Source organism: Medicago truncatula, chromosome 8 (genome assembly GCF_003473485.1).
Source record: "Medicago truncatula cultivar Jemalong A17 chromosome 8, MtrunA17r5.0-ANR, whole genome shotgun sequence".
In the NCBI taxonomy this organism is placed as follows: domain Eukaryota; kingdom Viridiplantae; phylum Streptophyta; class Magnoliopsida; order Fabales; family Fabaceae; genus Medicago; species Medicago truncatula.
Genome location: NC_053049.1, coordinates 6,072,310 through 6,100,184, shown reverse-complemented (window position 1 = coordinate 6,100,184; position 27,875 = coordinate 6,072,310). Strand labels below are relative to the sequence as shown.

General features: G+C 38.4%; 1 protein-coding gene across 1 annotated transcript; it reads left to right on the top strand.

The window, feature by feature from the left end:
- The first annotated feature begins 55 nt into the window (after window positions 1-55).
- On the top strand, window positions 56-27,765 carry LOC11418909 (disease resistance protein RML1A). Its single transcript, XM_024772823.1, has 7 exons — window positions 56-110; window positions 332-1,428; window positions 1,633-1,834; window positions 2,074-3,145; window positions 6,563-6,680; window positions 6,782-7,941; window positions 27,693-27,765. The coding sequence occupies exons 1-7, from the start codon at window positions 56-58 to the stop codon at window positions 27,763-27,765; spliced, it is 3,777 nt and encodes a 1,258-aa protein (XP_024628591.1).
- Window positions 27,766-27,875: the final 110 nt, after the last annotated feature.

Genomic DNA, 27,875 nt, shown 5'->3' with positions numbered 1-27,875 from the left:
ATCACATTGACGACCCATGTCAGTGTCAAACACAAACACATGCCGGACACCAGATATGTCTTTGATTAGAAGTGTCGGTGTGACAGAGATTCCAGGTAGTGATCTCAGCAGTAACTGCAGATCTCAGCAGTAGATCATGGCATTTGTAGTGCTGTCAATTACATATAATAGCAAATTTGTTCAAATTTTGGTTAAGTGGTTATTATTATTATTATTAAGCAACGGATATTGCAAAATTACTTTGGTTTTAGATATAACGGAAATCACCTTTACAAGTGGGCTTAGATAAACTAGTCATGATGCATTGCATTCGTGATCATTATATATATAGCATTTTTCTTCATTATATTTACCTTTTTGGATAGGGATGATTCTCAACTCATTGAGAAAATTGTGGAAGATGTTGGGAAAAAGTCGTCTCGGATGCATCCTATTGAACTAGAAGGCCTCAATGAAATTGATGAAAACAAAGGAGATACTGAATCACTACTGAAAAAGTATCAAAGAATTGGAATTTGGGGCATGGGAGGAATAGGAAAGACAACCATAGCCAGACAGATGTTTGCCAAGCACTTTGCACAATATGAAAGTGCTTGCTTTCTGGAAAATGCATGTGAAGAAGTAGACAAATTTAAACAAATGCAAGTTCGTAGTAATCTTCTCAGTGAGCTACTAAATCGACAAATAACACCAACTGAGCATCGATCCAAATCTATTAGGAGTAGGCTTACGAGTACAAAAGTTTTCATTGTACTTGATGACGTAGATAATGCTTACATATTAGATTATTTGTGTGAACCTCTAGGTGGCCTTGGACCACAAAGTAGACTCATTATCACAACGAGAGACAAACATATTCTTAGTGGAACAGTTGATGAGATATATGAGGTTACAAAATGGAAGTTTGAAGAATCTCAAAAGCTTTTCTGTTTAGGAGCCTTCAAGCAAACTTATCCCGAAGAGGGCTACAAGGGTTTCTCAAAAATAGCAATTGAATGTGCAGGAGGTGTTCCATTAGCTTTAAAAGTTTTAGGTTTACATTTTAAGAAAAGAGAATATGAATTCTGGGAATCTGAATTAAATTATATGGAGAAAAGAGGAGAATCCTTGGGAGAAATTCAACAAGTTTTAAAAGTGAGCTATAATAGATTACCATTACAACAGAAAGAAATGTTTCTTGACGTTGCATTCTTTTTCAAAGATGAAAATAAAGATTTTGTTATCAGGATACTTGATGCATGCGGTTTCAGTGCAATCGGTGGAATAGAGAGCCTTAAAGATAAAGCTCTTATTACAATTTCAAAGACCAACAGAATACAAATGCATGACTTACTACAACAATTGGCTTTCGATATAGTTCGCATAGGCCCAAAAAAACAAAGCCCATTTAGGGATAAAGAAGTTAGTGATGTTCTTAAAAGTAAAAAGGTATGAACAATACCATATTAATTTACATGTTTCTACATAATTTATTTGTTGTCATGCACTAACTTCTTCTTTTGTTAGGGTAATGATGCAGTTCGAGGCATAATATTTGATTTGTCTCAAAAAGTTAATTTACATATCCAAGCTAACACATTCAACGAGATGACTTATTTAAGGTTTCTTAAATTGTATGTCCCCATGGGTAAGGAGAAATCTACTAAGTTGTATCCTCCTGATCAAGGTATTATGCCATTTTCTGATGAATTGAGATACCTGGAGTGGAGTGAATACCCTTTTAAGTCTCTTCCACACCCTTTTTGTGCTGAGTATCTTGTTGAGATTCACTTGCCGCATAGCAATATTGAACATATTTGGGAAGGAAATCAAATACGTCTTCGTGTGTCTGCAGGTTTTAGTCTAAAATTTAACTTGAGAAAATTTATTTTGAATGTTTTTTTTTTTTTTAATTGTTACAGGAACTTGTGAATTTAGAGACAATCAACATAAGAGAATGCAAGAAGTTGATCAAACTCCTTGATCTGTCACGAGCATTCAAACTGAAATGCCTCTATCTTTCCGGTTGTCAAAGCTTATGTGAAATTAAACCTCATATTTTTTCTAAGGACACAATTGTTACTGTGCTACTAGATGGGTGCAAAAACCTACAAAGTCTTATTAGTCGTGATCATTTAAGATCTCTTGAGGAGATCGATGTCAGAGGCTGCTGTCGGCTTAAGGAATTTTCAGTCTCCTCAGATTCAATTGAAAGATTGGATTTAACCAACACAGGAATTGATAAATTGAACCCGTCAATCGGTCGCATGTGTAAGCTTGTAAGGCTTAATTTAGAAGGCTTACTGCTTGATAATTTACCGAATGAATTTTCTGACCTGGGATCACTGACCGAGCTTTGTCTGTCTAATTGCAAGAATCTTCAACTTTTGCCAGAGCTTCCACCACACTTGAAAGTGTTTCATGCTGAAAATTGCACCTCATTGGTCACAACATCTACTTTGAAGACTTTTTCAGAAAAGATGAATGGAAAGGAGATATACATTTCATACAAGAATTGCACGAGCTTGGATAGACCTTCTTCCATTGACCGCAATCTTGAAGATGGCATATTAACAATGAAACATGCTGCATTTCACAATATATTAGTTAGAAACAACAGTTCGCAAACAGGCAAATATGAGTATAATAGTGTCCAATTTTGTTTACCATTTCCAGGAAGAAGAGTTCCAAGAGAGTTCCAACATGATATAAAAAAATCTTGCATAACTATTGAACTTCGCAAGCTTCCCTATTTACTGGGATTCATTTTCACAGTTGTTGTTTCTCCTTCATCAGATGAAAACCAAGATGCTGAAATTCGATGTCAATGTTATTCAAAAGTTGGAAGGTGGAAAGTGGGAAATGCATCTAACTTTAAGTGGAATCATAAAAACACCACAAAATTGAAATCGGATCATGTGTTTGTGTGGTATGATCCATACCTTTCTGACACCATATTGAGAAGTGGCCACACAGCTTTTTCTTTTGATTTCTCTATTACAGGTGGAAACAATAATAGGTCTCTTTCAATGCCAATGAAAGAGTGTGGGATCTGCCCAATTTATTTGTCAGAATTTCATATGCTTTCAACCACACTAAATTTGGACGAGGACACACAATTAAATATTTGTGAAGCTGTGAAATCAGAGTCAAAATTAAGTAGAAGGTATGATGAAGTATGCAGCTACTTTGAGCCAAGTGACACATGTGATTGGGAGTTGGCCTTGAAGAAAATATGTCATTGTTCACATGACTGCGACTGCGACTGCGACTGCGACCGCGGCTGCTTAAAAGGTAAGAAACTTTCACTCCCTTTTATCGTTTTTCTGTCGCTGCATAAACTGCTCATAGTTTAATACAGCATACACCTTTTGCAGTGTATTTAGGAAATTATTAATTATCTATCGATCACTTCCTATTATACTCCTAAATAAATAAAATGTGTGGGAGCATTCTTCCAAATATCTATAGGAGCTTTAACATGCACTCACCATAAGTGACCGGTGTTACAATTTTTTTATCAAGTGGTGTTACATAATTATATTTTGTCAAAAAAAAAAAGTACATAATTATATGCATTTCATTTGCTTGCATCTTATTCTGTATACTTAATTTAACTTTGCATTAAATATCCAAGGACATTACCTCAAAAATAAAAAATTAAATATCCAAGGACATCTTTGAGAAACTTTCTTCCAGATGAAACAATAATATATATTGCATCATTATATAAACAACAGAACTTTAGGAAATTATTTTTTACCAAAAAAAAAAAAAAAAGTAAATTATAAAGGTAGAAAGGACCGTAAATCGATTCCGTCAATTGAATGGAAAAAAATTGAGGAAATAATGTGAAAATCTTGATAATTGATCTTCACATTATTAATGGTCAAGGTTAATGATAAATCATTACCAATGATAATATTGGAGATTAATGATCAAGATCTCCACATGATAAATCTTAACCATTGGTAATGTGAATATCAATAATAATTAATATCTCCAGAATTTCCTCAGTTTCTTTTTCAATTGAGAGAATTCACTTCCCAAATGACCTATTTGCTTTAAAATGTTTTAAAATCACTTTTAATGTTTTAGTTATGTTTGTAAGCTTTTTTAAAAATACTTTGTTAAAAAATGATTTTTGTGTTGAATATGGAAAAGCTTTTCTGTTTAGCTTTTGGAGAAAATTATTTTTAATAGAAAGAAGAAAAAAAAATTGGACTGGAAAAAGAGAGATAAAATATATTCTATCAACCATATTAATAAAAATATATTCTATCATACAGAATTGATATATAACACCCTTATCGATCCATCATTTCTATATGCAGATCTATTGAGGTGCTTGTGGGGATTGATTCGCACCTGCAATTAGATATGACAGAGCAGCCAAATTAGATGCTTCAAAATCATTGGTCCATGCTGTTTCAGCTTAATCAAAAGTTATCATTTTAAAGTGTTCCAACAACTTCAATGAAGAGAGGATGCTTGTGCTGATCGTGTTTTTAGTAGTAATAGTTTTGTTTGGTGGAGTTTTTTTACCTAATTATTAACGATGGATTTAGAAACAAATTTGGTCTCCTAAATTTAGGAATTTATTTGGAATTTTTTTATGCATGCATTGCACTCTTTTGGATAAGATTTTTAATGAACAAATATTTGAAATATTTTTTTCATTGGATTTTGGCCTAATCCTCTCTAAAAAAAAATCTTTCCCTAATTTTTTAATACTATGTTCCTTTGAGGTGATGTAAATGATTGTGTGAGAAGTAGAGATGCAAGTCTTGCTGGAATATCTTTTTTTCTTGTGATGGCTATGCACCTCATAGATTTATTATAAATAGATAGATAAATAGAAATGTGTAGTATTTTCGTCTTCCAAAGGCATTTGTGGTAAATGCAGAAATTAAAGGCGACAGTTGATGATAAATTGTACTTATTATAGAAGACAATTACTGAATCTGTTCTAGTACAAGTATTAAGTAGAATAAAGATGATGATGTGAAAATGGAAAAATAGAGAGAGCTAGTGAGAAATAGAAGAAGGTTCCACACATTTCACACCAATGAAAATTATGCTTTATCATTTCCCTTTCACATAACCCTCAATTATACTTAACTCTATTCATTAATTCACTAACTGACAAATCCCTTCAACAAAGAGCTAGAAATACGGACACGTCTTCCCGTCCTTATTTTTCCTACAATTGCATTTTTCCCCTATATATTAATTCCAGTGTTAATAAAATTAATTAAAAGAGCAAAACCTTTACGTTTTAATGATAACAAGTATGTTTGAGAATTGGAAGTTTTTAAGGTTGAGGCAAAGATATTGAGGACTAGGTTGTCTTAGTGGTAGTTGTTTGTAATAAGTTAATTATAATGAAATCCCTTGAAAGTGTAAGAAGACTAAACTAACTTTGGATTATGGAGTGAACCAGGATAACTTTTTTGTGTCATTTTCTATCTTTTATCTCTTTGCTTTCCGCTACTATTTATCTGTATTCGGTTATCTCAAAGAGATTCAAAAAGCAACCAACAAATTCAATCTCCCCTTGTGTTTTTCTCACCTTCACTTGGTATTGGAGTAAAGTATTTGAAGTTTCTCTTAACCATGTCAAAAAAAGATCCGGAGAAAAACAAGTCTTCCTCTCTACCTTCCACCACATCAAAAGTGATTCCAAGAATGATTCCTTTATACATCTAAATATCAACAATCGTTTGTAGTCCAACAGTTGGAATAATTGCCTTCCAAGCAATAGACCTGGGTTAGACTCCCGGCAAACGCATTCCTTTTATATCCTCTTTTGTACATAAATGATGAATGTAACAACATCTTAACAACAGACACAACTTGTTTCATCTACAATACTATGTTATAACAAGATGAAAACTCCAATATTTATGAGTCTAGTTTTAGGGCTCTGATTTTATTTGGTGATGTATTATGATACATGCGACATCGCTATTTTGGAGATTTTAATTGTTGATGAGATGTTATTCCGCTGCGAGTTTTGAAAAATTAATTATGCATGTTTGGTTTAATTGAAAATGTAGCATCTAAATCCTTTGAATTGTTGTAGCATCTAAATCCTTTGAATTGTTATATTATTTACATGATTTATCGCTTTAAGGATTTAGGGTGTTACAATTTCTAACAATAGAATACAAATGCACGACTTACTACAAAAGATGGCTTTCGACATAGTTCGTAATGACCAAGGAAAACGTAACCGATTGAGGGATATTGAAGAAGTTCGTGATGTACTTAAACATAAAAAGGTAAAAGGCGCTGATATCTTTTCAATGGTTTTATTATAATTAATTTTCTATCGTTTACTTTGTTTTTGGGGAAGATGTTTTTTTTTTTGCCTTCTCTCTTTTACCAAGGGGGCTGATATTGTTGAAAGGCATACAATTTGATTTGTCTCAAAAATCAAATTTATATGTCAAAGCTGAGACGCATTTGAAATGATGGTTGATCTAAGATTTCTTCGATTATATGTCCCCTTGGACAAGAAGAGATTGACTACCTTGAACCATTCTGATCAAGGCATTATACAATTTTCTGATAAACTTAGATACATTGAGTGGAATGGATACCCTTTGAAGTGTCTTCCAGATCCTTTTTGTGCTGAGTTTATTGTTGAGATTCGCCTGCCACATAGCAGTGTAGAATATCTTTGGCACGGGATGCAGGTGCGTATGCATATGTGTGTGCAAACTTAAAAGTGTTTAATTTATATAAAATATGAAAACAAAATATATTGTAACATACCTTTCTTTTTGAATTGTTACAGGAACTTGTGAATTTAGAGGCCATCGACCTAAGTGAGTGCAAACATTTGTTCAGCCTCCCTGATTTGTCTGAAGCGACAAAACTCAAATCGTTGTATCTTTCAGGCTGTGAAAGTTTTTGTGAAATTCATTCTTCTATTTTTTCTAAGGACACACTTGTTACTTTGATACTTGATAGGTGCACAAAACTGAAGAGTCTCACGAGTGAGAAGCACTTAAGATCTCTACAAAAGATCAATGTCTACGGCTGCTCAAGCCTTAAGGAATTTTCATTGTCCTCTGATTCAATTGCAAGTTTGGACTTGAGAAATACAGGAATTGAAATATTGCATCCATCAATAAATGGTATCAGCAAGCTTGTGTGGCTCAATTTAGAAGGTTTAAAATTTGCAAATCTACCGAATGAGTTGTCTTGTCTGGGATCACTTACCAAACTTCGACTTTCTAACTGTGATATAGTAACTAAATCGAATTTAGAAGACATATTTGATGGCTTGGGATCATTGAAAATATTATATTTGAAATATTGTGGCAATTTGCTTGAACTCCCTACAAACATCAGTTCTTTATCATCATTGTATGAGTTAAGACTAGATGGAACTGATGTGGAGACACTACCTTCAAGCATCAAGCTTCTCTCAGAGTTAGGGATTTTATGGTTAGACAATTGCATAAAACTTCATTCCCTCCCAGAGCTTCCTCTAGAAATCAAAGAGTTTCATGCCGAAAATTGCACTTCATTGGTCAATTTATCCAGTTTGAGAGCTTTTTCAGAAAAGATGGAAGGAAAGGAGATATACATTTCATTCAAGAATTGCGTGATGATGAATTCGAATCAACATTCATTGGACCGGGTTGTGGAAGATGTCATATTAACAATGAAGAGAGCTGCACATCACAACAGATCAATAAGATACAGTATTAATGCTCACAGCTACAGTTATAACAGTGCAGTGGTTTGTTTACCAGGAAGTGAAGTTCCAAAGGAGTTCAAATACAGAACAACTGGTTCCGAAATAGATATTAGATTACAGGACATTCCTTACTCGACGGGATTCATTTACTCAGTGGTTATTTCTCCAACCAATAGAATGCAAAATGAGCATGGTACTAGTGCTGAAATTCAATGTGAATGCCATCAGGAAGATGGCGATAGGGTGGTGTTATACCCCGTTTTTGGACCTAAAAATACTAGGGCCCAATTTCATTTCAAACTTTGTCAATTATCAAATTTCAACTGTACAGTTCAATTTGTCTCTGCCTCGCAGTATTTTCAATCACAATTTTACCTATGTTTTTCTTGCATAAAACCTTTCGAAATGTCTTTACTTGTCTTGTAAGTCATTCAAAAGTGTCTCTGAATCATTACATTGCTTTTTCTACAGTTTATTTCAAAATTTGCAAAAAGTCATGCAGAAGGGTATTTTGGTCATTTCCTGCAGTGGGAGCCATTTTCATCCTTGTGACTGTCTCTGAGTCTTTTCAAATTCATTTTTTACTTTTCATCAGTAAACCCTGTTTAAATTCATTTCAAACTCGCATCTGAGTCAGTGTCAGAGTCAATTTGAGTTGGTTTAGGTCATTTTTAGCCCTAGGGGCATTTTGGTCATTTCACATAAAAATTTGGCATAGAGAGGTTACTTTGAAGTACCTCATTTAGGCCTTTGGTTCGTTTTAGTCCGTTTTGTCAATTTTATTTTTGTTTCGCTTTACGTTTAGTCAAATTACATATTTTAATTCATTTTATATTTTTTTTTTCTTTTCTTTGCATTTTAATCCTTCAACTTTTTAAAAATTGCATTTAGGTCCAAGTTGTCCAATTCTCTTTTATTTTTGAGTCTGTTTTACAATTGCAGTCCAGTCCTTGTCATTTTCACAATTTGCAGATTGGTCCTTAAATAAAAATAGCAAGCAGCGCCCAAGTGAGCAAGTCCAGGATACGTGTCAGTTCCCCATTGGCCAAACAGTACACTTGTCAGCTATAAAAGCAACACAGTGGCAATGAATTTCACACGTTTTTCCATTCATCAAGCGCCAACTCATAAACACAGAATCACACTCTCTCTCTTGTCAGTTACAAATCAAAACAGAAAAAGCTTCAACATTCATCAATGGCGTAAACCTAACCTTTTCCAGAAACAGAAACTACACAAATTCAAGCTATTTTTTCATGGATTCTCAGTGATTCTTTGAAGAATCGTCATCATTGAATCAGTATCTTCGCAATTCAAGGTGCGAATTCGCCAAAGGCAAACTCCAGCACCGATCACGAAGATACAGTGAGGAAGACGAAGAAGAAGGAAAGATAATGAAGGTTTAAACCGGCGAAGAAGACGATAAAGCAAGAAACCAGCAGGAACACCGGTTTATTTCCGGATTCAAAGCCAAATCACATAGCATCAAGAACATTCAAGTTTTCCCAAAGTTTTCCTCCATTAAAGGTTTCAACCAAAACCTTAGGTAAAACTCAGAATCTTTTCTCAAAAGTATTATCACTGTTAAACCTAAAAAAAATATATCACGCAAGCAATAGATCCAAAATTTCCAGAACTCAAAGACGAAACCGTAACCGTAAACACAAAACCTAGATCCATAAGGATCTAAGTTTTGAAAGCAAGAACAAACATCAAAGAAGCAGCGAATAACGAGACGATGTAGATCTTTAAACGATCTAAACATTTCCTTTCAAAAAATCAAAAAATCAGTTTCAAAACCGTATGGAAATTTTTAGATCTACGTCGTTTCAAACCGTATTTGAAAAAACAACTGCTGGATTCGTGTTTAGGGTTAAAGGACGAACCAGAAAATACAAAAACCTTTAAGTTCTGGAAATTTTAGGTCACCGGAGTTCATAGTCTCGCCGGAGAAGATGAAGTTTCCGGCGGACCTTCAAGGTCTCCGCCGTAGCTTCATCCTCACCGGCGGTGAGGTTTCTAGAGAGAGGTGAGAGATGAGAGAAGAGAGAAGGACTTAGAGAGAGAAAGCCAAGTGAAAAATGAGAAAACCGGTGTTCCTCCACTTTTATAGGCCAGCGAACCGGACCGGTCCAGTCCGGTCCATCCTCCTTTGATTCCTGGCCGTTTGATCTAGGGTTTTTGAATCCTGGATCAATCGTGTGGCTCCTGTGCATCCGGACCTTGTAGTTTTGGGCTTTGGTTTGGGCTTAGTTCTTTTCTACGTTTTTGCTTATTTTCTGCTATTTGCACTGTTTGTTTTTGCTATTTGAACCAATGCCTTGATTAAAAATTTTGATAAATTTCCTAGAAAATCCATGCTTACTTCTTGACATTTTCTTGATGTTTTATGGTATTTTTGCACGTTGGAATTGGCAAAATTCTTGTATGATTAATCCATGGCATTTTAATTCTTTCTTGGATTATTTCTTATGATTATTTTGTCAATTCTATCATTGATTTGTGGATATGTGATAAAAGGCCATTTGACATGTTAATGTGAGGTGCTCATACCTACAATACTAATGTTGATTTTGCTGTTTTAGATTGATTCATGAAACCTTGATTGTATGAGCGATGTATGCATATTCTAAAAAATAATAAAATGCTAATTCTATCTCAAAATTGGTATGAAATTAAGCTTGCTTGTTTCTAATGATCCTATGATTATAGCTTGAGATAAAAGAAACTATTTCAAACTTGCTATAGCATGAGAATTAGAAGCTACAAATGCCTTAGTTCTTATATCAAAATTTTGGGTTTTTATTACCATTTTATTACTATCTTTATGGCATTTTATGCGTCTTTGCCTCTTGCTACTCTTTATGCTTTATTTCACTAACAAGTTTATTTCCATGTTTCATGCATCCCATTTAGCATTCCCTCCACTTTCTTTAGCCTAGCATTTATCTTTTGCAAGTTTTAATTCATTTGGTAATGTAATTTGTTATCATTGGTTTGTAGCTTGGCAAAGGGGCCATAGAATGTATTTAGGCAATTTTTGTAATATGGACTATGGACACTATGACGCACCGACACGCACACACTCACCTTAGATGTATGCGTAGGATTGTATGGTTAGATGAGCGCTTAGGTTTGAACACTTAGAGAAAATCCATCTTTTTCCAAAAGAGAACAATTGAACTTCACTTCAAAAATTTTCATAATAAATATGAAGTCAACACTTCATTTTTTTTCTTTTCTTTTTCTTAAGAAAAATTCAATTCATCTTAATCATTTAGACTTTCTTTTTAATCACTAATCAAACCTCACTTTTTGCTAAATCTAATGCCCTTGAGGCCTCTCATCTCTATTCTTCAAAATCTCTTTTCAAACTTAAAATCAACCAATAAAAACAGAAAACCATTTTTGAGAATGAACTACGAACGGTTTTGATCCCTTAAAAGGGTACGTAGGCAATGAGTCAAAACTCATCCAAGCCGAAATAAAAATCAAATTCTACTTCTTCTCACCCCCCATTCTTAACTAATCACACCTTCATTTTTTACAAATAGTCTCTAAAAATAAAGCGTAGAAATCAACTTAGGAGAGCGGTTCTTATGGAGTACCATAATCGCTCCGGGTGCCTAACACCTTCCCGTAGCGAAAACGACCCCCGAATCTAGAACTCAAGGGTTTTTCTCCTTTTACCCTTCCCAAGAAAAAAGAGAGATATCAACGGTCGAAAGGTTCAAGTCCAATTAATGGCTTGGCACCCCAAAACCATGATAACAGAAATGGCGACTTCACTGGGGATGTCTTTTTAGCGGGTCGCGCCTAGTTTTCCTTAGTTTATATTTACGCTTTGTTTTATTGCTTATGTGAATACTTGTTTACTTTCATTTAACGTGTGAGGTGAGAATATCAAAAGTCCTAACCCGGGCTGAGTGAACTTATGTTTAGGTAGAGATATAATCGACAATTCGATCCGGGGGTTGCCTCGTGTATTGGATTATGCGATCAATCTCACATAGCTGAGGCATTTTGAAGGTGATATTGTCGGCGTGTGTTGTCATGCTTAGGCACTTCACTTTCAATTGTTCGACGAAGCTATGAACCGTAGTTACCAAACCCATCCTAGCCTTTTTAGGACGTAGTGCGGTGGCTAAATTGAGTGTTGTCTCAAACTTTAGTCGTCACGCGATACTACACTCAAACTAGACCTTCTCACAAATAATCATGGAACGGGTGTCGTCCTGTACTACCATGATATATGTGAGAGAGGTTGCAGTTTGGGAACTGTGTTAGAACCTTGGTTACTACTATCCAAAGCCTTAGTTCACCGGACGCCGTGTCCATCCGTGGCCCTGTTACTTTGAAACTCAACCCACTTTTAACAACACAATCATGCATACATGCATTCATGCATAAACATTTTTCATGCATTCATCGAAGGGTTTAAACAAATGAGAATCTTTGTAAATAATCACAGGTATGAAGAAGACTAAGTGCTACAAGTTCAAGGAAGTGGATTTGGTCAGTTTAAGAGAGTTGGCACTCAAGGTCAAGAGTCAAACAGGATTCCGACTCAGGTATGGGGGATTGCTTACTTTGCTCCGAACCGATGTGGACGAGAAGCTAGTGCACACTCTAGTGCAATTTTATGATCCAAGCTTCCGTTGCTTCACTTTCCCGGACTTCCAGTTGGTTCCTACTCTCGAGGCTTACTCCAATCTAGTGGGTTTACCTATAGCCGAGAAGACGCCTTTCACCGGTCCCGGGACTTCTCTTACTCCTCTGGTTATTGCTAAGGATCTCTACCTCAAGACTTCCGACGTCTCCAACCATCTTATTACCAAGTCTCACATCCGGGGGTTCGCTTCGAAATATCTTCTTGATCAGGCTAACCTCAGTACTACTCGTCAGGACACACTCGAGGCTATTCTTGCTTTGCTTATCTACGGGCTCATCCTCTTTCCGAACCTCGACAACTTCGTGGACATGAATGCTATCGAGATCTTTCATTCCAAGAACCCGGTTCCTACTTTGCTAGCGGATACCTACCACGCCATTCATGACAGGACTCTCAAGGGCCGTGGGTATATTCTTTGCTGCACATCTCTTTTGTATAGGTGGTTTATTTCGCACCTTCCGAGTTCCTTCCATGACAACTCGGAGAACTGGTCCTACTCGCAGCGGATTATGGCCCTTACTCCTAATGAGGTCGTCTGGCTCACTCCTGCCGCTCAAGTGAAGGAAATCATTATGGGTTGCGGAGACTTTCTCAACGTACCTCTTCTTGGTACTCGTGGAGGAATCAACTACAATCCCGAGCTTGCTATGAGACAGTTTGGTTTCCCTATGAAGTCGAAGCCCATCAATCTTGCCACATCTCCAGAGTTCTTCTTCTACATGAATGCTCCCACCGGACAAAGGAAAGCTTTCATAGATGCTTGGTCCAAGGTTCGAAGGAAGAGTGTGAAGCATCTAGGTGTGAGATCTGGTGTTGCTCATGAAGCCTATACTCAGTGGGTGATAGATCGAGCCGAGGAGATTGGTATGCCTTATCCAGCTATGAGATACGTGTCCTCATCTGCTCCATCTATGCCTCTACCTCTACTCCCCGCGACTCAGGATATGTATCAGGAGCATCTAGCTATGGAGAGTCGTGAGAAGCAAGTGTGGAAAGCTCGGTACAATCAAGCCGAGAATCTAATCATGACTTTGGATGGTAGAGATGAGCAGAAGACTCATGAGAATCTGATGTTGAAGAAAGAACTAGCTAAGGCCCGGAGGGAATTGGAAGAGAAAGACGAGCTGCTTATGAGGGATTCCAAGAGAGCTCGAGGACGACGAGATTTCTTTGACAGATACTGTGATTCAGATTCCGAGTCCGATGATCTTCCGACTACTTCCTATGCTTGAGAGCTTTATTTGTTTACCTTGTTGAAAATGTTGTGTAATTTTGTTTATTTGCAAGATTTCTAATTTGTTTTAAAATCCTTCGATGAAAAAAATAAGTCTTTTGCATTCGCATTTGCATATCATGCATCATATGCATCATGCATTGGTCACAAAGGCTTCCAAGTGCTCACTATCTCCTGGTTCCTCTGCCGCAGTGTGAAAAGTGGCTCGTGCTCAGAGAGTTTACGAACCAGATAGAATTGATCGAACCAGAGAATACAGAAGAAAGAAAAGGGCTATGGAAGAAGAGAACGCTCAGCTTCGCACCGAGTTAGCCTCTCTAAAGGAGGAATTGGCTAAAGCTAATGACGTCATGACTGCTCTACTAGCTGCTCAAGAGCAATCAGCTACAGCTATCCCTACAACCACAGCTGCACCAGTAACTACAAGCGTGCTCCCTACCACTTCTGCAGACAATCGCTTTACTATGCCAGTGGGGTTTCCGTATGGGCTTCCACCGTTCTTCACTCCCGTTGCTACAGCAAGCACCTTGGGCACTGCTAACAATGTTCTGATCCCTGCAACAAATGCCGCCTCCATCATTGCTACTTTGCCACAAACAACAGCAGCTGTCACTGAGCCTCTGGTACCCACTCTGCCTCAAGGTATTAACATCAACACACAGTACAGAAGCATCCCCGTAACCAAGACTATGGAAGAAATGATGGAGGAACTTGCTAAAGAACTCCGTCACGAGATCCAGGCCAATCGATGGAATGCAGACTCTGTCAAAACTCAAGACCTTTGCTTAGTGTCAAAAGTGGATGTTCCTAAAAAGTTCAAGATTCCGGACTTCGACCGGTACAACGGGCTAACTTGTCCTCAAAATCACATCATCAAATACGTCCGGAAGATGGGCAATTACAAAGACAATGATTCCCTTATGATCCACTGTTTTCAGGATAGTCTGATGGAGGATGCCGCAAAGTGGTATACTAGTTTGAGTAAGAATGACATCCATACCTTTGATGAGTTAGCCACCGCTTTCAAGAGCCATTATGGGTTTAACACTCGACTGAGGCCAAATAGGGAGTTTCTCAGGTCCCTATCTCAGAAGAAGGAGGAAAGTTTCCGTGAATATGCGCAAAGGTGGAGAGGGGCGGCTGCCCGTATCACTCCTGCTTTAGATGAGGAAGAAATGACCCAGACGTTCTTAAAGACGTTGAAGAAAGATTATGTTGAGAGGATGATCATCGCTGCCCCGAACAACTTTTCGGAGATGGTCACTATGGGAACCCGTCTTGAGGAAGCAGTCAGGGATGGAATCATTGTGTTTGAGAAAGCTGAATCTTCTACGAGTGCATCGAAGAGGTACGGTAATGGACACCACAAGAAGAAAGAAACGGAAGTGGGGATGGTGTCAGCTGGAGCCGGTCAATCAATGGCTACTGTTGCTCCTATCAATGCAGCTCAAATGCCTCCGTCATACCCATATATGCCGTATTCTCAGCATCCGTTCTTCCCACCGTTTTATCATCAGTACCCTTTGCCGCCGGGCCAGCCTCAAGTGCCCGTCAATGCAATTGCCCAACAGATGAAACAACAGACGCCGGTTCAACAACAACAACAAAATCAGCAAGCTAGGCCTACTTTCCCTCCGATACCGATGTTATATGCTGAGTTGCTTCCAACTTTACTCCAGAGAGGGCATTGTACAACTAGACAGGGTAAGCCCCCACCTGATCCGTTGCCTCCAAGGTTCAGGTCTGATCTCAAATGTGACTTTCATCAAGGTGCCCTAGGTCATGATGTCGAGGGGTGTTATGCTTTGAAGTATATCGTGAAGAAGCTCATCGATCAAGGGAAGCTGACTTTTGAGAATAATGTCCCACACGTCCTCGACAATCCTCTTCCAAATCATGCCACTGTGAATATGATCGAAGTGTGTGAAGAAGCTCCGAGACTTGATGTCCGCAACGTCGCAACTCCTCTGGTACCTCTACACATCAAGCTGTGCAAAGCTTCTCTGTTCAATCATGATCATGCCAAGTGTCTGGGATGTCTCCGTGATCCTTTGGGTTGTTATACTGTTCAAGAAGACATCCAAAGCTTGATGAATGATAATCTTCTGACTGTCAGTGATGTTTGCGTGATTGTGCCGGTTTTTCACGATCCGCCTGTCAAGAGTACACCTTTGAAGAAGAATGCTGAGCCTTTGGTGATAAGGTTGCCAGGACCAATTCCTTATGTTTCGGATAAGGCTGTTCCATACAAATACAATGCTACTATGATAGAAAATGGAGTAGAGGTGCCTCTAGCCTCCTTTGCCACAGTAAGCAATATTGCCGAAGGGACTTCTGCAGCGCTAAGAAGCGGGAAGGTTCGTCCGCCGTTATTTCAGAAGAAGGTAGCTACACCGACCATTCCACCAGTTGAAGAAGCAACTCCAACCGTTGTCTCACCCATTGCTACAGATGTGAACCAGCCTGGCAAATCTATAAAGGATTCAAATTTAGATGAGATTCTGAGAATAATAAAGAGGAGCGACTACAAGATCGTTGATCAATTGCTGCAGACTCCTTCGAAGATATCTGTCTTGTCATTACTCTTGAGCTCCGAGGCTCACAGGAATACCTTGTTGAAAGTGCTGGAGCAGGCTTATGTTGACCACGAAGTTACGGTAGATCGTTTCGGTGGCATAGTGGGAAATATTACTGCTTGTAACAACCTCTGGTTTAGTGAAGAAGAGCTGCCGGAAGTGGGAAAGGGTCACAATCTGGCTTTGCACATCTCGGTGAATTGTAAATCAGACTTGATATCAAATGTGTTGGTGGATACCGGTTCCTCTCTCAATGTAATGCCCAAGACAACCCTAGATCAGTTGAGCTACCGTGGGACCCCTTTGAGAAGAAGTACTTTCTTGGTCAAAGCTTTTGACGGATCTCGAAAGAATGTGCTGGGGGAGATAGACTTGCCGATAACCATTGGCCCTGAGAATTTCCTGATTACCTTCCAAGTAATGGACATTAATGCATCCTACAGTTGTTTGCTGGGAAGACCATGGATACACGATGCGGGTGCGGTAACCTCCACCTTACATCAGAAGTTGAAGTTCATAAGGAATGGAAAACTTGTTACCATTCATGGTGAAGAAGCATATTTAGTCAGCCAGCTGACTTCTTTCTCTTGTATTGAAGCAGGGTCTGCTGAAGGGACTGCTTTCCAAGGTTTGACCATTGAAGGTGCAGAGCCTAAGAAAGCTGGGGCTGCTATGGCTTCATTGAAAGATGCTCAGAAGGTTATCCAAGAGGGTCAGACTGCCGGCTGGGGCAAGGTGATACAGCTCTGTGAGAACAAGCGTAAAGAAGGTCTCGGGTTCTCCCCGTCATCAAGGGTTTCCTCGGGAGTCTTCCACAGTGCTGGGTTTGTTAATGCTATCTCTGAAGAAGCCACTGGATCTGGTCTCAGGCCTGTATTTGTTACACCAGGAGGCATTGCGAGAGATTGGGATGCCATTGACATTCCTTCAATCATGCATGTTTCTGAGTAATGTGTCTTGTTGCTTTAATGCTTTGTTTTCAAAATAACGATCCTCTCGCTCTGCCCAAAGCGAGAGTGATATTTTCTGTAAGGGCATGTTTGTTTCGGCATTGCCGTTGATTAATAAAACTTTGTCGTTTCTTCCACGACTACTTTTTTTTAGTGCTTTTTCCCTTGGAAATAATGGTAATGCCAGAAAGAACCAAAACGTCTGTATTTTCTTATTAATTTCAAAAATCTGCATGAAAAAAAAAAACTCTTTCTAAAATCATCCAATCATTATATGCAGGTTGAACCATAATAAACCCGTTGAACACAGTAATCCTACGGTTCCTCCAAATTTTGAATTCTCTGTGTATGAAGCCGAAGATGAAGAGGATGATGATATACCATATGAGATCACTCGGCTACTCGAGCAAGAAAAGAAAGCCATTCAGCCTCACCAGGAAGAGATTGAGCTTATCAACATAGGTACCGAGGAAAACAAGCGAGAAATCAAGATTGGTGCTACTCTAAAGGAAGGGGTTAAACAGAAGATCATCCAGCTCCTCCGGGAATATCCGGATATTTTTGCATGGTCCTATGAAGATATGCCAGGTCTAGACCCTACGATTGTGGAGCATCGGATCCCCACCAAGCCTGAATGTCCTCCCGTCAGGCAGAAATTGAGAAGGACTCATCCTGATATGGCTCTCAAGATTAAGAGTGAAGTTCAAAAGCAGATTGATGCGGGTTTCCTCATGACAGTTGAGTATCCCGAATGGGTTGCCAATATTGTGCCTGTGCCAAAGAAGGATGGTAAAGTCCGGATGTGTGTTGACTTCAGAGACCTGAACAAAGCCAGTCCAAAAGACAACTTTCCATTACCTCATATTGATGTGCTTGTTGATAATACTGCTCAATCTAAGGTGTTCTCCTTCATGGACGGTTTCTCCGGTTATAATCAGATCAAAATGTCTCCTGAAGATAGAGAAAAGACATCTTTTATCACTCCATGGGGTACTTTCTGCTACAAAGTGATGCCTTTCGGCCTAATCAATGCTGGTGCTACCTACCAAAGGGGAATGACTACTCTGTTTCATGACATGATTCACAAAGAAGTCGAAGTATATGTGGATGACATGATTGTGAAGTCAACAGACGAGGAGCAACATGTTGAATATTTAACGAAGATGTTTGAAAGGTTGAGAAAATACAAGCTTCGATTGAATCCCAACAAATGTACATTCGGTGTCAGATCCGGGAAGTTGTTAGGCTTCATTGTCAGCCAAAAGGGCATTGAAGTCGATCCTGATAAAGTCCGGGCCATCCGAGAAATGCCAGCTCCACAAACAGAGAAGCAAGTCAGAGGTTTCCTCGGGCGTTTGAATTACATCTCCCGATTCATATCTCATATGACCGCAACCTGCGGGCCGATCTTCAAGCTGCTTAGAAAGAACCAGCCTGTTGTATGGAATGATGAATGCCAAGAAGCTTTTGATAGCATCAAGAATTACCTGCTGGAACCACCTATCCTTGTCCCACCCGTGGAAGGAAGGCCTTTGATTATGTATTTGGCGGTATTTGATGAATCCATGGGATGTATACTTGGTCAACAAGATGAAACTGGAAAGAAAGAACATGCTATCTACTATCTGAGCAAGAAGTTCACCGACTGTGAAACTCGGTATACAATGCTTGAGAAGACTTGTTGTGCTCTAGCTTGGGCCGCCAAACGCCTGCGTCATTATTTGGTGAATCATACAACTTGGTTAATATCCAGAATGGACCCGATCAAGTATATCTTTGAGAAAGCGGCCGTTACTGGGAAGATTGCACGCTGGCAGATGTTGTTGTCTGAATATGATATTGTGTTCAAAACTCAAAAGGCAATCAAAGGTAGCATTCTTGCCGATCACCTTGCTTACCAACCTCTTGATGATTACCAACCAATTGAATTCGATTTCCCCGATGAAGAGATCATGTATTTAAAATCCAAAGACTGCGAAGAACCGTTGATTGATGAAGGTCCAGATCCCAATAGCAAGTGGGGTTTAGTCTTTGATGGTGCTGTCAATGCTTATGGTAAAGGAATTGGGGCAGTCATTGTATCCCCGCAGGGGCATCACATTCCTTTTACCGCCCGGATTCTGTTCGAATGTACAAACAACATGGCTGAGTATGAAGCATGTATCTTTGGGATCGAGGAAGCAATTGACATGAGAATCAAACACCTCGACATCTATGGAGATTCTGCGCTCGTCATCAATCAGATAAAGGGTGAATGGGAGACCCATCATGCTAAGTTGATTCCTTATCGTGATTATGCGAGACGTTTGCTGACATATTTTACAAAGGTTGAGCTGCACCATATTCCTCGTGATGAGAACCAAATGGCTGATGCTCTTGCTACTCTATCCTCCATGTTTCGAGTAAACCATTGGAATGATGTGCCAATAATTAAAGTGCAACGCCTTGAAAGACCTTCGCATGTGTTTGCTATTGGGGATGTGATCGATCAGGCTGGTGAAAATGTGGTTGACTATAAACCCTGGTACTACGACATCAAGCAGTTCTTGCTAAGCCGTGAGTATCCGCCGGGTGCTTCCAAACAAGATAAGAAGACCCTGAGAAGATTGGCCAGTAGATTCCTGTTAGATGGAGATATTCTGTACAAGAGAAACTATGACATGGTATTGTTAAGATGTGTTGATGAACATGAAGCAGAGCAGTTAATGCATGATGTACATGACGGTACCTTCGGAACCCATGCTACCGGGCATACTATGTCAAGGAAGTTGTTACGAGCAGGTTACTACTGGATGACCATGGAGCATGATTGCTACCAGCACGCCAGAAAGTGCCACAAATGTCAAATCTATGCTGATAAGATTCATGTGCCTCCGCATGCTCTCAATGTTATTTCATCCCCATGGCCGTTCTCAATGTGGGGCATCGACATGATCGGAAGGATTGAACCGAAGGCTTCAAATGGTCATCGTTTCATCTTAGTGGCAATTGACTACTTCACCAAATGGGTTGAAGCAGCATCTTATACCAATGTGACCAAGCAAGTGGTAGCTAAGTTCATCAAGAACAACATCATCTGTCGATATGGTGTTCCCAGCAAGATTATTACCGACAATGGTACCAACCTGAACAACAATGTGGTGCAAGCTCTTTGTGAAGAATTCAAAATTGAGCATCATAACTCTTCTCCCTATAGACCTCAGATGAATGGTGCAGTTGAGGCCGCCAACAAGAATATCAAGAGAATTGTCCAGAAGATGGTAACCACTTACAAGGACTGGCATGAGATGTTACCCTATGCTCTGCATGGCTACCGTACTACTGTGCGCAGTTCAACAGGGGCAACCCCTTTCTCTCTTGTATATGGTATGGAAGCAGTTCTTCCTTTGGAAGTAGAGATCCCGTCTCTCCGTGTGATCATGGAAGCAAAGTTATCAGAGGCTGAATGGTGTCAAAGCCGATATGATCAGTTGAATTTGATTGAGGAAAAACGTATGGATGCCATGGCTCGTGGACAGTCATATCAGGCAAGAATGAAGACTGCTTTTGACAAGAAAGTCCATCCTCGAGAATTCAAGGTAGGGGAACTTGTATTGAAAAGGAGGATAAGCCAGCAACCCGACCCAAGGGGCAAGTGGACGCCTAACTATGAAGGTCCTTATGTTGTCAAGAAGGCCTTCTCCGGTGGTGCTTTAATCCTTACACACATGGATGGTGTAGAACTTCCAAATCCAGTGAATGCCGATATAGTCAAGAAATACTTTGCCTAGAAATATGAAAAGAACAGCGTGGTAGGTCGAAAACCCGAGAGGGCGGCTTAGGCAAAAATGCGCTTCCCGGTGGATCGAAAACCCGAAAGGGCGGTCCAGGCAAAAATAAGGGACAAAAAAAAAACAAATATGAAAAGCTCGCTGAGATTGTACACAACTCAGGCAAGAATGAGCGTCTCGATGAGCCGAAAACCCGGAAGGGCGGTTCATGCAAAAATGAGATTGAAACAAAAGGCAAGTAACTATATCTGGCCAACCACCGTCCCCCTTGGGGCATCTGCAGCTGTTAATGACCATCTTCATCAAAAGCGAATGCTTGCGAATTCAAAATTTCCAGGAAATGTAGTGATTACTGTGTTCAATGTACCACCAACCAATAAAATTACCATTTTCCAAGCTTTGTGAATCCGTGGAGTCATGCCTTTGGCTGACCACCACTCTTATACATCAATTTGAGCCTTTGCTTTTGTTTGAAAACTCTATTTTCTTCTACTTTCAAAGCTATATATAAAACATTTTCTTTCTATTTTGATAATGACAATGCTTGAAACAAACATTTTGAAAATTGAAAACTTTTTGTCTATTTTGAAAAGCAAACCTGAGCAACAGGGTACATTCAAATGAAACATGCATGAGCGAGAGTATGTTGATGTCTATTTCAATATATGTTACAAGCAGGTTCTCCTCCAGGATAGTCTGTGGTCAATGGCAAGAATGAAAAAACAGAACGAAAACGCACGAAAACAAATGAGCTCGCTAAGTTGAAAACCCGAAAGGGCGGCTTAGGCAAAAATGAGCACCCCGCTGGATTGACAACCCGAAAGGGCAGTTCAGGCAAAAATGGGGCATTGAAAAGAATTTATTTCCCCGGTGGATCGAAAACCCGAAAGGGCGATCCAGGCAAAAATGGGATGCAAAAAATGAAAATGAGAATATAACGTGCAAAAAGCATTGACCACAGATGCAATGTCTACAACATACCCAGCACTGAAATGCCCAGCACAACGGCATTTTCCCCAGTCAGGTCTTCCAAGATTCTATCTCCAGCAAGTTGCATATCTACCTGCCCTCAGCTTTGGTTCCGACACGTCTCCCAACGACGTCATCTCCAAAGAGGATTTCTAAGAATGTGTAATATAGCACGAGCCACTACGTGCCCAATACTCTAATGTCTTGTCTTCCCCGTGAAGTCGTGCCTACAAACTGCCAACAGTCATGCATTACAAGCATTCATACATGCATAATCATGCATATTGCGTACCCATGCATTTAATGAAACTGTTATATCATCCGTGCATATCGCATTTCCAATGTTAATATCGGTCAATTTCTACCTTTCAATTCAAATCGACGTCAAGTCAATCTCAATTTATATTTTGTCAACAAACCAATCCCCAGTGAATATGTTTCTGTTCGGTCAAGTGGCTAGTTCAAGTCCAAGAACAGCTTGTACCTATCAATTTGCTTATGTTATCGGTCGAGTGCCCAGCTCAATCCAAGAGCAGCTTGTACCTGTCAATATGTTTCCGTTTGGTCAAGTGCCCAGCTCAATCCAAGAGCAGTTTGTACCTATCTATCTGTTTGTCTCCGGTGGAGTAACCAGTTCGCATCCAAGAACAAGCTCGCACCTGTCTATTTGCCTTGCTTTCAGTCGAGTAACCAGTTCGAATCCTTAAGAACAACTCGTACTTGCCAATTTTCTCTTTTTCCCAGTCGGGTCACCAGTTCGAATCCATAAGAACAACTCGCACTTTCCAATATCCCCAAGTGAGTTACCAGTTCGAATCCATAAGAACAACTCATGTTTGTCCAGTAACCTCTATCCCCTGTGAAGTGACCAGTTCGAATCCATAAGAACAACTCGCAGTTGTCTGTTTGTTTCATCCCCGGTCAAGTGGCTAGTTTGAATCCAAGAACAGCTTGTACCTGTCCAACTCGTTTCCAGTTTCCCGTTACTCTGCTATTCACTATCTTTGTCAATGTCTACCAATCCCGCAATGGATACGACATATTTTGTTAATTCCAATCCCCATGAGGTCTTGCATTCATAATCCAAATGATGCATGGCATGCATATTATTTGAAAATGGGTAGGCGTATTTTTACGTCCAAACACAGTGCAAATGCTAATATTTAAGTATCTTCGTCCTGTCAAGCCAAAGACTCCGTCTCTTGACTCTCCAGACAAAGAAACTTAAATAGGGGCAGCTGTTATACCCCGTTTTTGGACCTAAAAATACTAGGGCCCAATTTCATTTCAAACTTTGTCAATTATCAAATTTCAACTGTACAGTTCAATTTGTCTCTGCCTCGCAGTATTTTCAATCACAATTTTACCTATGTTTTTCTTGCATAAAACCTTTCGAAATGTCTTTACTTGTCTTGTAAGTCATTCAAAAGTGTCTCTGAATCATTACATTGCTTTTTCTACAGTTTATTTCAAAATTTGCAAAAAGTCATGCAGAAGGGTATTTTGGTCATTTCCTGCAGTGGGAGCCATTTTCATCCTTGTGACTGTCTCTGAGTCTTTTCAAATTCATTTTTTACTTTTCATCAGTAAACCCTGTTTAAATTCATTTCAAACTCGCATCTGAGTCAGTGTCAGAGTCAATTTGAGTTGGTTTAGGTCATTTTTAGCCCTAGGGGCATTTTGGTCATTTCACATAAAAATTTGGCATAGAGAGGTTACTTTGAAGTACCTCATTTAGGCCTTTGGTTCGTTTTAGTCCGTTTTGTCAATTTTATTTTTGTTTCGCTTTACGTTTAGTCAAATTACATATTTTAATTCATTTTATATTTTTTTTTTCTTTTCTTTGCATTTTAATCCTTCAACTTTTTAAAAATTGCATTTAGGTCCAAGTTGTCCAATTCTCTTTTATTTTTGAGTCTGTTTTACAATTGCAGTCCAGTCCTTGTCATTTTCACAATTTGCAGATTGGTCCTTAAATAAAAATAGCAAGCAGCGCCCAAGTGAGCAAGTCCAGGATACGTGTCAGTTCCCCATTGGCCAAACAGTACACTTGTCAGCTATAAAAGCAACACAGTGGCAATGAATTTCACACGTTTTTCCATTCATCAAGCGCCAACTCATAAACACAGAATCACACTCTCTCTCTTGTCAGTTACAAATCAAAACAGAAAAAGCTTCAACATTCATCAATGGCGTAAACCTAACCTTTTCCAGAAACAGAAACTACACAAATTCAAGCTATTTTTTCATGGATTCTCAGTGATTCTTTGAAGAATCGTCATCATTGAATCAGTATCTTCGCAATTCAAGGTGCGAATTCGCCAAAGGCAAACTCCAGCACCGATCACGAAGATACAGTGAGGAAGACGAAGAAGAAGGAAAGATAATGAAGGTTTAAACCGGCGAAGAAGACGATAAAGCAAGAAACCAGCAGGAACACCGGTTTATTTCCGGATTCAAAGCCAAATCACATAGCATCAAGAACATTCAAGTTTTCCCAAAGTTTTCCTCCATTAAAGGTTTCAACCAAAACCTTAGGTAAAACTCAGAATCTTTTCTCAAAAGTATTATCACTGTTAAACCTAAAAAAAATATATCACGCAAGCAATAGATCCAAAATTTCCAGAACTCAAAGACGAAACCGTAACCGTAAACACAAAACCTAGATCCATAAGGATCTAAGTTTTGAAAGCAAGAACAAACATCAAAGAAGCAGCGAATAACGAGACGATGTAGATCTTTAAACGATCTAAACATTTCCTTTCAAAAAATCAAAAAATCAGTTTCAAAACCGTATGGAAATTTTTAGATCTACGTCGTTTCAAACCGTATTTGAAAAAACAACTGCTGGATTCGTGTTTAGGGTTAAAGGACGAACCAGAAAATACAAAAACCTTTAAGTTCTGGAAATTTTAGGTCACCGGAGTTCATAGTCTCGCCGGAGAAGATGAAGTTTCCGGCGGACCTTCAAGGTCTCCGCCGTAGCTTCATCCTCACCGGCGGTGAGGTTTCTAGAGAGAGGTGAGAGATGAGAGAAGAGAGAAGGACTTAGAGAGAGAAAGCCAAGTGAAAAATGAGAAAACCGGTGTTCCTCCACTTTTATAGGCCAGCGAACCGGACCGGTCCAGTCCGGTCCATCCTCCTTTGATTCCTGGCCGTTTGATCTAGGGTTTTTGAATCCTGGATCAATCGTGTGGCTCCTGTGCATCCGGACCTTGTAGTTTTGGGCTTTGGTTTGGGCTTAGTTCTTTTCTACGTTTTTGCTTATTTTCTGCTATTTGCACTGTTTGTTTTTGCTATTTGAACCAATGCCTTGATTAAAAATTTTGATAAATTTCCTAGAAAATCCATGCTTACTTCTTGACATTTTCTTGATGTTTTATGGTATTTTTGCACGTTGGAATTGGCAAAATTCTTGTATGATTAATCCATGGCATTTTAATTCTTTCTTGGATTATTTCTTATGATTATTTTGTCAATTCTATCATTGATTTGTGGATATGTGATAAAAGGCCATTTGACATGTTAATGTGAGGTGCTCATACCTACAATACTAATGTTGATTTTGCTGTTTTAGATTGATTCATGAAACCTTGATTGTATGAGCGATGTATGCATATTCTAAAAAATAATAAAATGCTAATTCTATCTCAAAATTGGTATGAAATTAAGCTTGCTTGTTTCTAATGATCCTATGATTATAGCTTGAGATAAAAGAAACTATTTCAAACTTGCTATAGCATGAGAATTAGAAGCTACAAATGCCTTAGTTCTTATATCAAAATTTTGGGTTTTTATTACCATTTTATTACTATCTTTATGGCATTTTATGCGTCTTTGCCTCTTGCTACTCTTTATGCTTTATTTCACTAACAAGTTTATTTCCATGTTTCATGCATCCCATTTAGCATTCCCTCCACTTTCTTTAGCCTAGCATTTATCTTTTGCAAGTTTTAATTCATTTGGTAATGTAATTTGTTATCATTGGTTTGTAGCTTGGCAAAGGGGCCATAGAATGTATTTAGGCAATTTTTGTAATATGGACTATGGACACTATGACGCACCGACACGCACACACTCACCTTAGATGTATGCGTAGGATTGTATGGTTAGATGAGCGCTTAGGTTTGAACACTTAGAGAAAATCCATCTTTTTCCAAAAGAGAACAATTGAACTTCACTTCAAAAATTTTCATAATAAATATGAAGTCAACACTTCATTTTTTTTCTTTTCTTTTTCTTAAGAAAAATTCAATTCATCTTAATCATTTAGACTTTCTTTTTAATCACTAATCAAACCTCACTTTTTGCTAAATCTAATGCCCTTGAGGCCTCTCATCTCTATTCTTCAAAATCTCTTTTCAAACTTAAAATCAACCAATAAAAACAGAAAACCATTTTTGAGAATGAACTACGAACGGTTTTGATCCCTTAAAAGGGTACGTAGGCAATGAGTCAAAACTCATCCAAGCCGAAATAAAAATCAAATTCTACTTCTTCTCACCCCCCATTCTTAACTAATCACACCTTCATTTTTTACAAATAGTCTCTAAAAATAAAGCGTAGAAATCAACTTAGGAGAGCGGTTCTTATGGAGTACCATAATCGCTCCGGGTGCCTAACACCTTCCCGTAGCGAAAACGACCCCCGAATCTAGAACTCAAGGGTTTTTCTCCTTTTACCCTTCCCAAGAAAAAAGAGAGATATCAACGGTCGAAAGGTTCAAGTCCAATTAATGGCTTGGCACCCCAAAACCATGATAACAGGTGGGATTTGTGTCAGGAAGATGGCGATAGGGTGGGATTTCTGACAGCATACTCGGTTGTGACGAAGAAAAGGTTTCCTTTGAATTCTTCATTAAAACTGATGGCTTCTTCAGGATGAAAGAGTGTGGTATTCGCCCACTTTTTTAATAAGAATTGCCAAAGGCTTTCAAGCAAAATAAATTCGAATGAAGTAAAATCCGATTTGTTTAAGACAGTGAAACTTATGTCAAAATCAATTGGAACATATAGTGAGATGGAAGGCAGTGTGACATTACATCAATAGACATATATGATGAGAATGAAAACACTGGTATCCAAATACATGAAGAGAGGGAAGGAAACCACAATGAATCAGTTGGAAAGCACCGATGAAAGAGGAAAGCACCTATCAAAGTATCCAAATACAGAACAAGAGTTGGACTTGAATGAAATCTGCCATTGTTCATACGACTGCTTAATCGGTATGAAACTTTTTAGTCTTTTTTATCTACAAATATCATGTTATATTATTGTTTGTTTGTTGTTACTTGATGTTTGTCCTTACCTCAGCCTTTTAAATAATTTTATTATAAATTGCGAATCATAATTGTAATTGTCATTTTCGATGTCTTTTCATTTCAATGTACATCATTGTTCATGTCATGATATTATAATAACATAATGTTAGAATTTATACATAGAGATTGAATTGAAAAGAAATTCAATAATAACTGATTCTTGAGCATGATCATAACTGAATTTATTGTTTGGATTACTTATAGAATTTAATATAATGTAATATATTTCAAGGGAAACAAGATAGGAAACTTTTATCTTGTCAAAAAAAAAAAAAAAGATAGGAAACTTTTATTTTTCCTTTCCATCGTAAAATATCAGAACAATAATAAAACAATGACTCTATTACATTTTAATTCACTGCATTCCATTTTTTTTAAATCTTATTCTATTTTCTTTCACTCTCTAGATATCCAAAATATCTAGAGATGAAATAATGCATTTTAAACTTTGAAGTGAGAAATTAATTGTTATAATATTGATCTGATCAACATTTTCTATGTGCAGGTCCATTGAGGTACCTGTGGAGGTTATTTTGCACCTAGAAGGAAGTAAAAAGATTTCTTGGATGGCTATATGAAGATTCGGCAAATCTAGGACTTTCCAAAGTTTTCATTTTTCAGAGTTATGGAATCACATCATGATTATATATTTTTCTTTTGATGTCAAATGCATGTCCACTTTTTTACT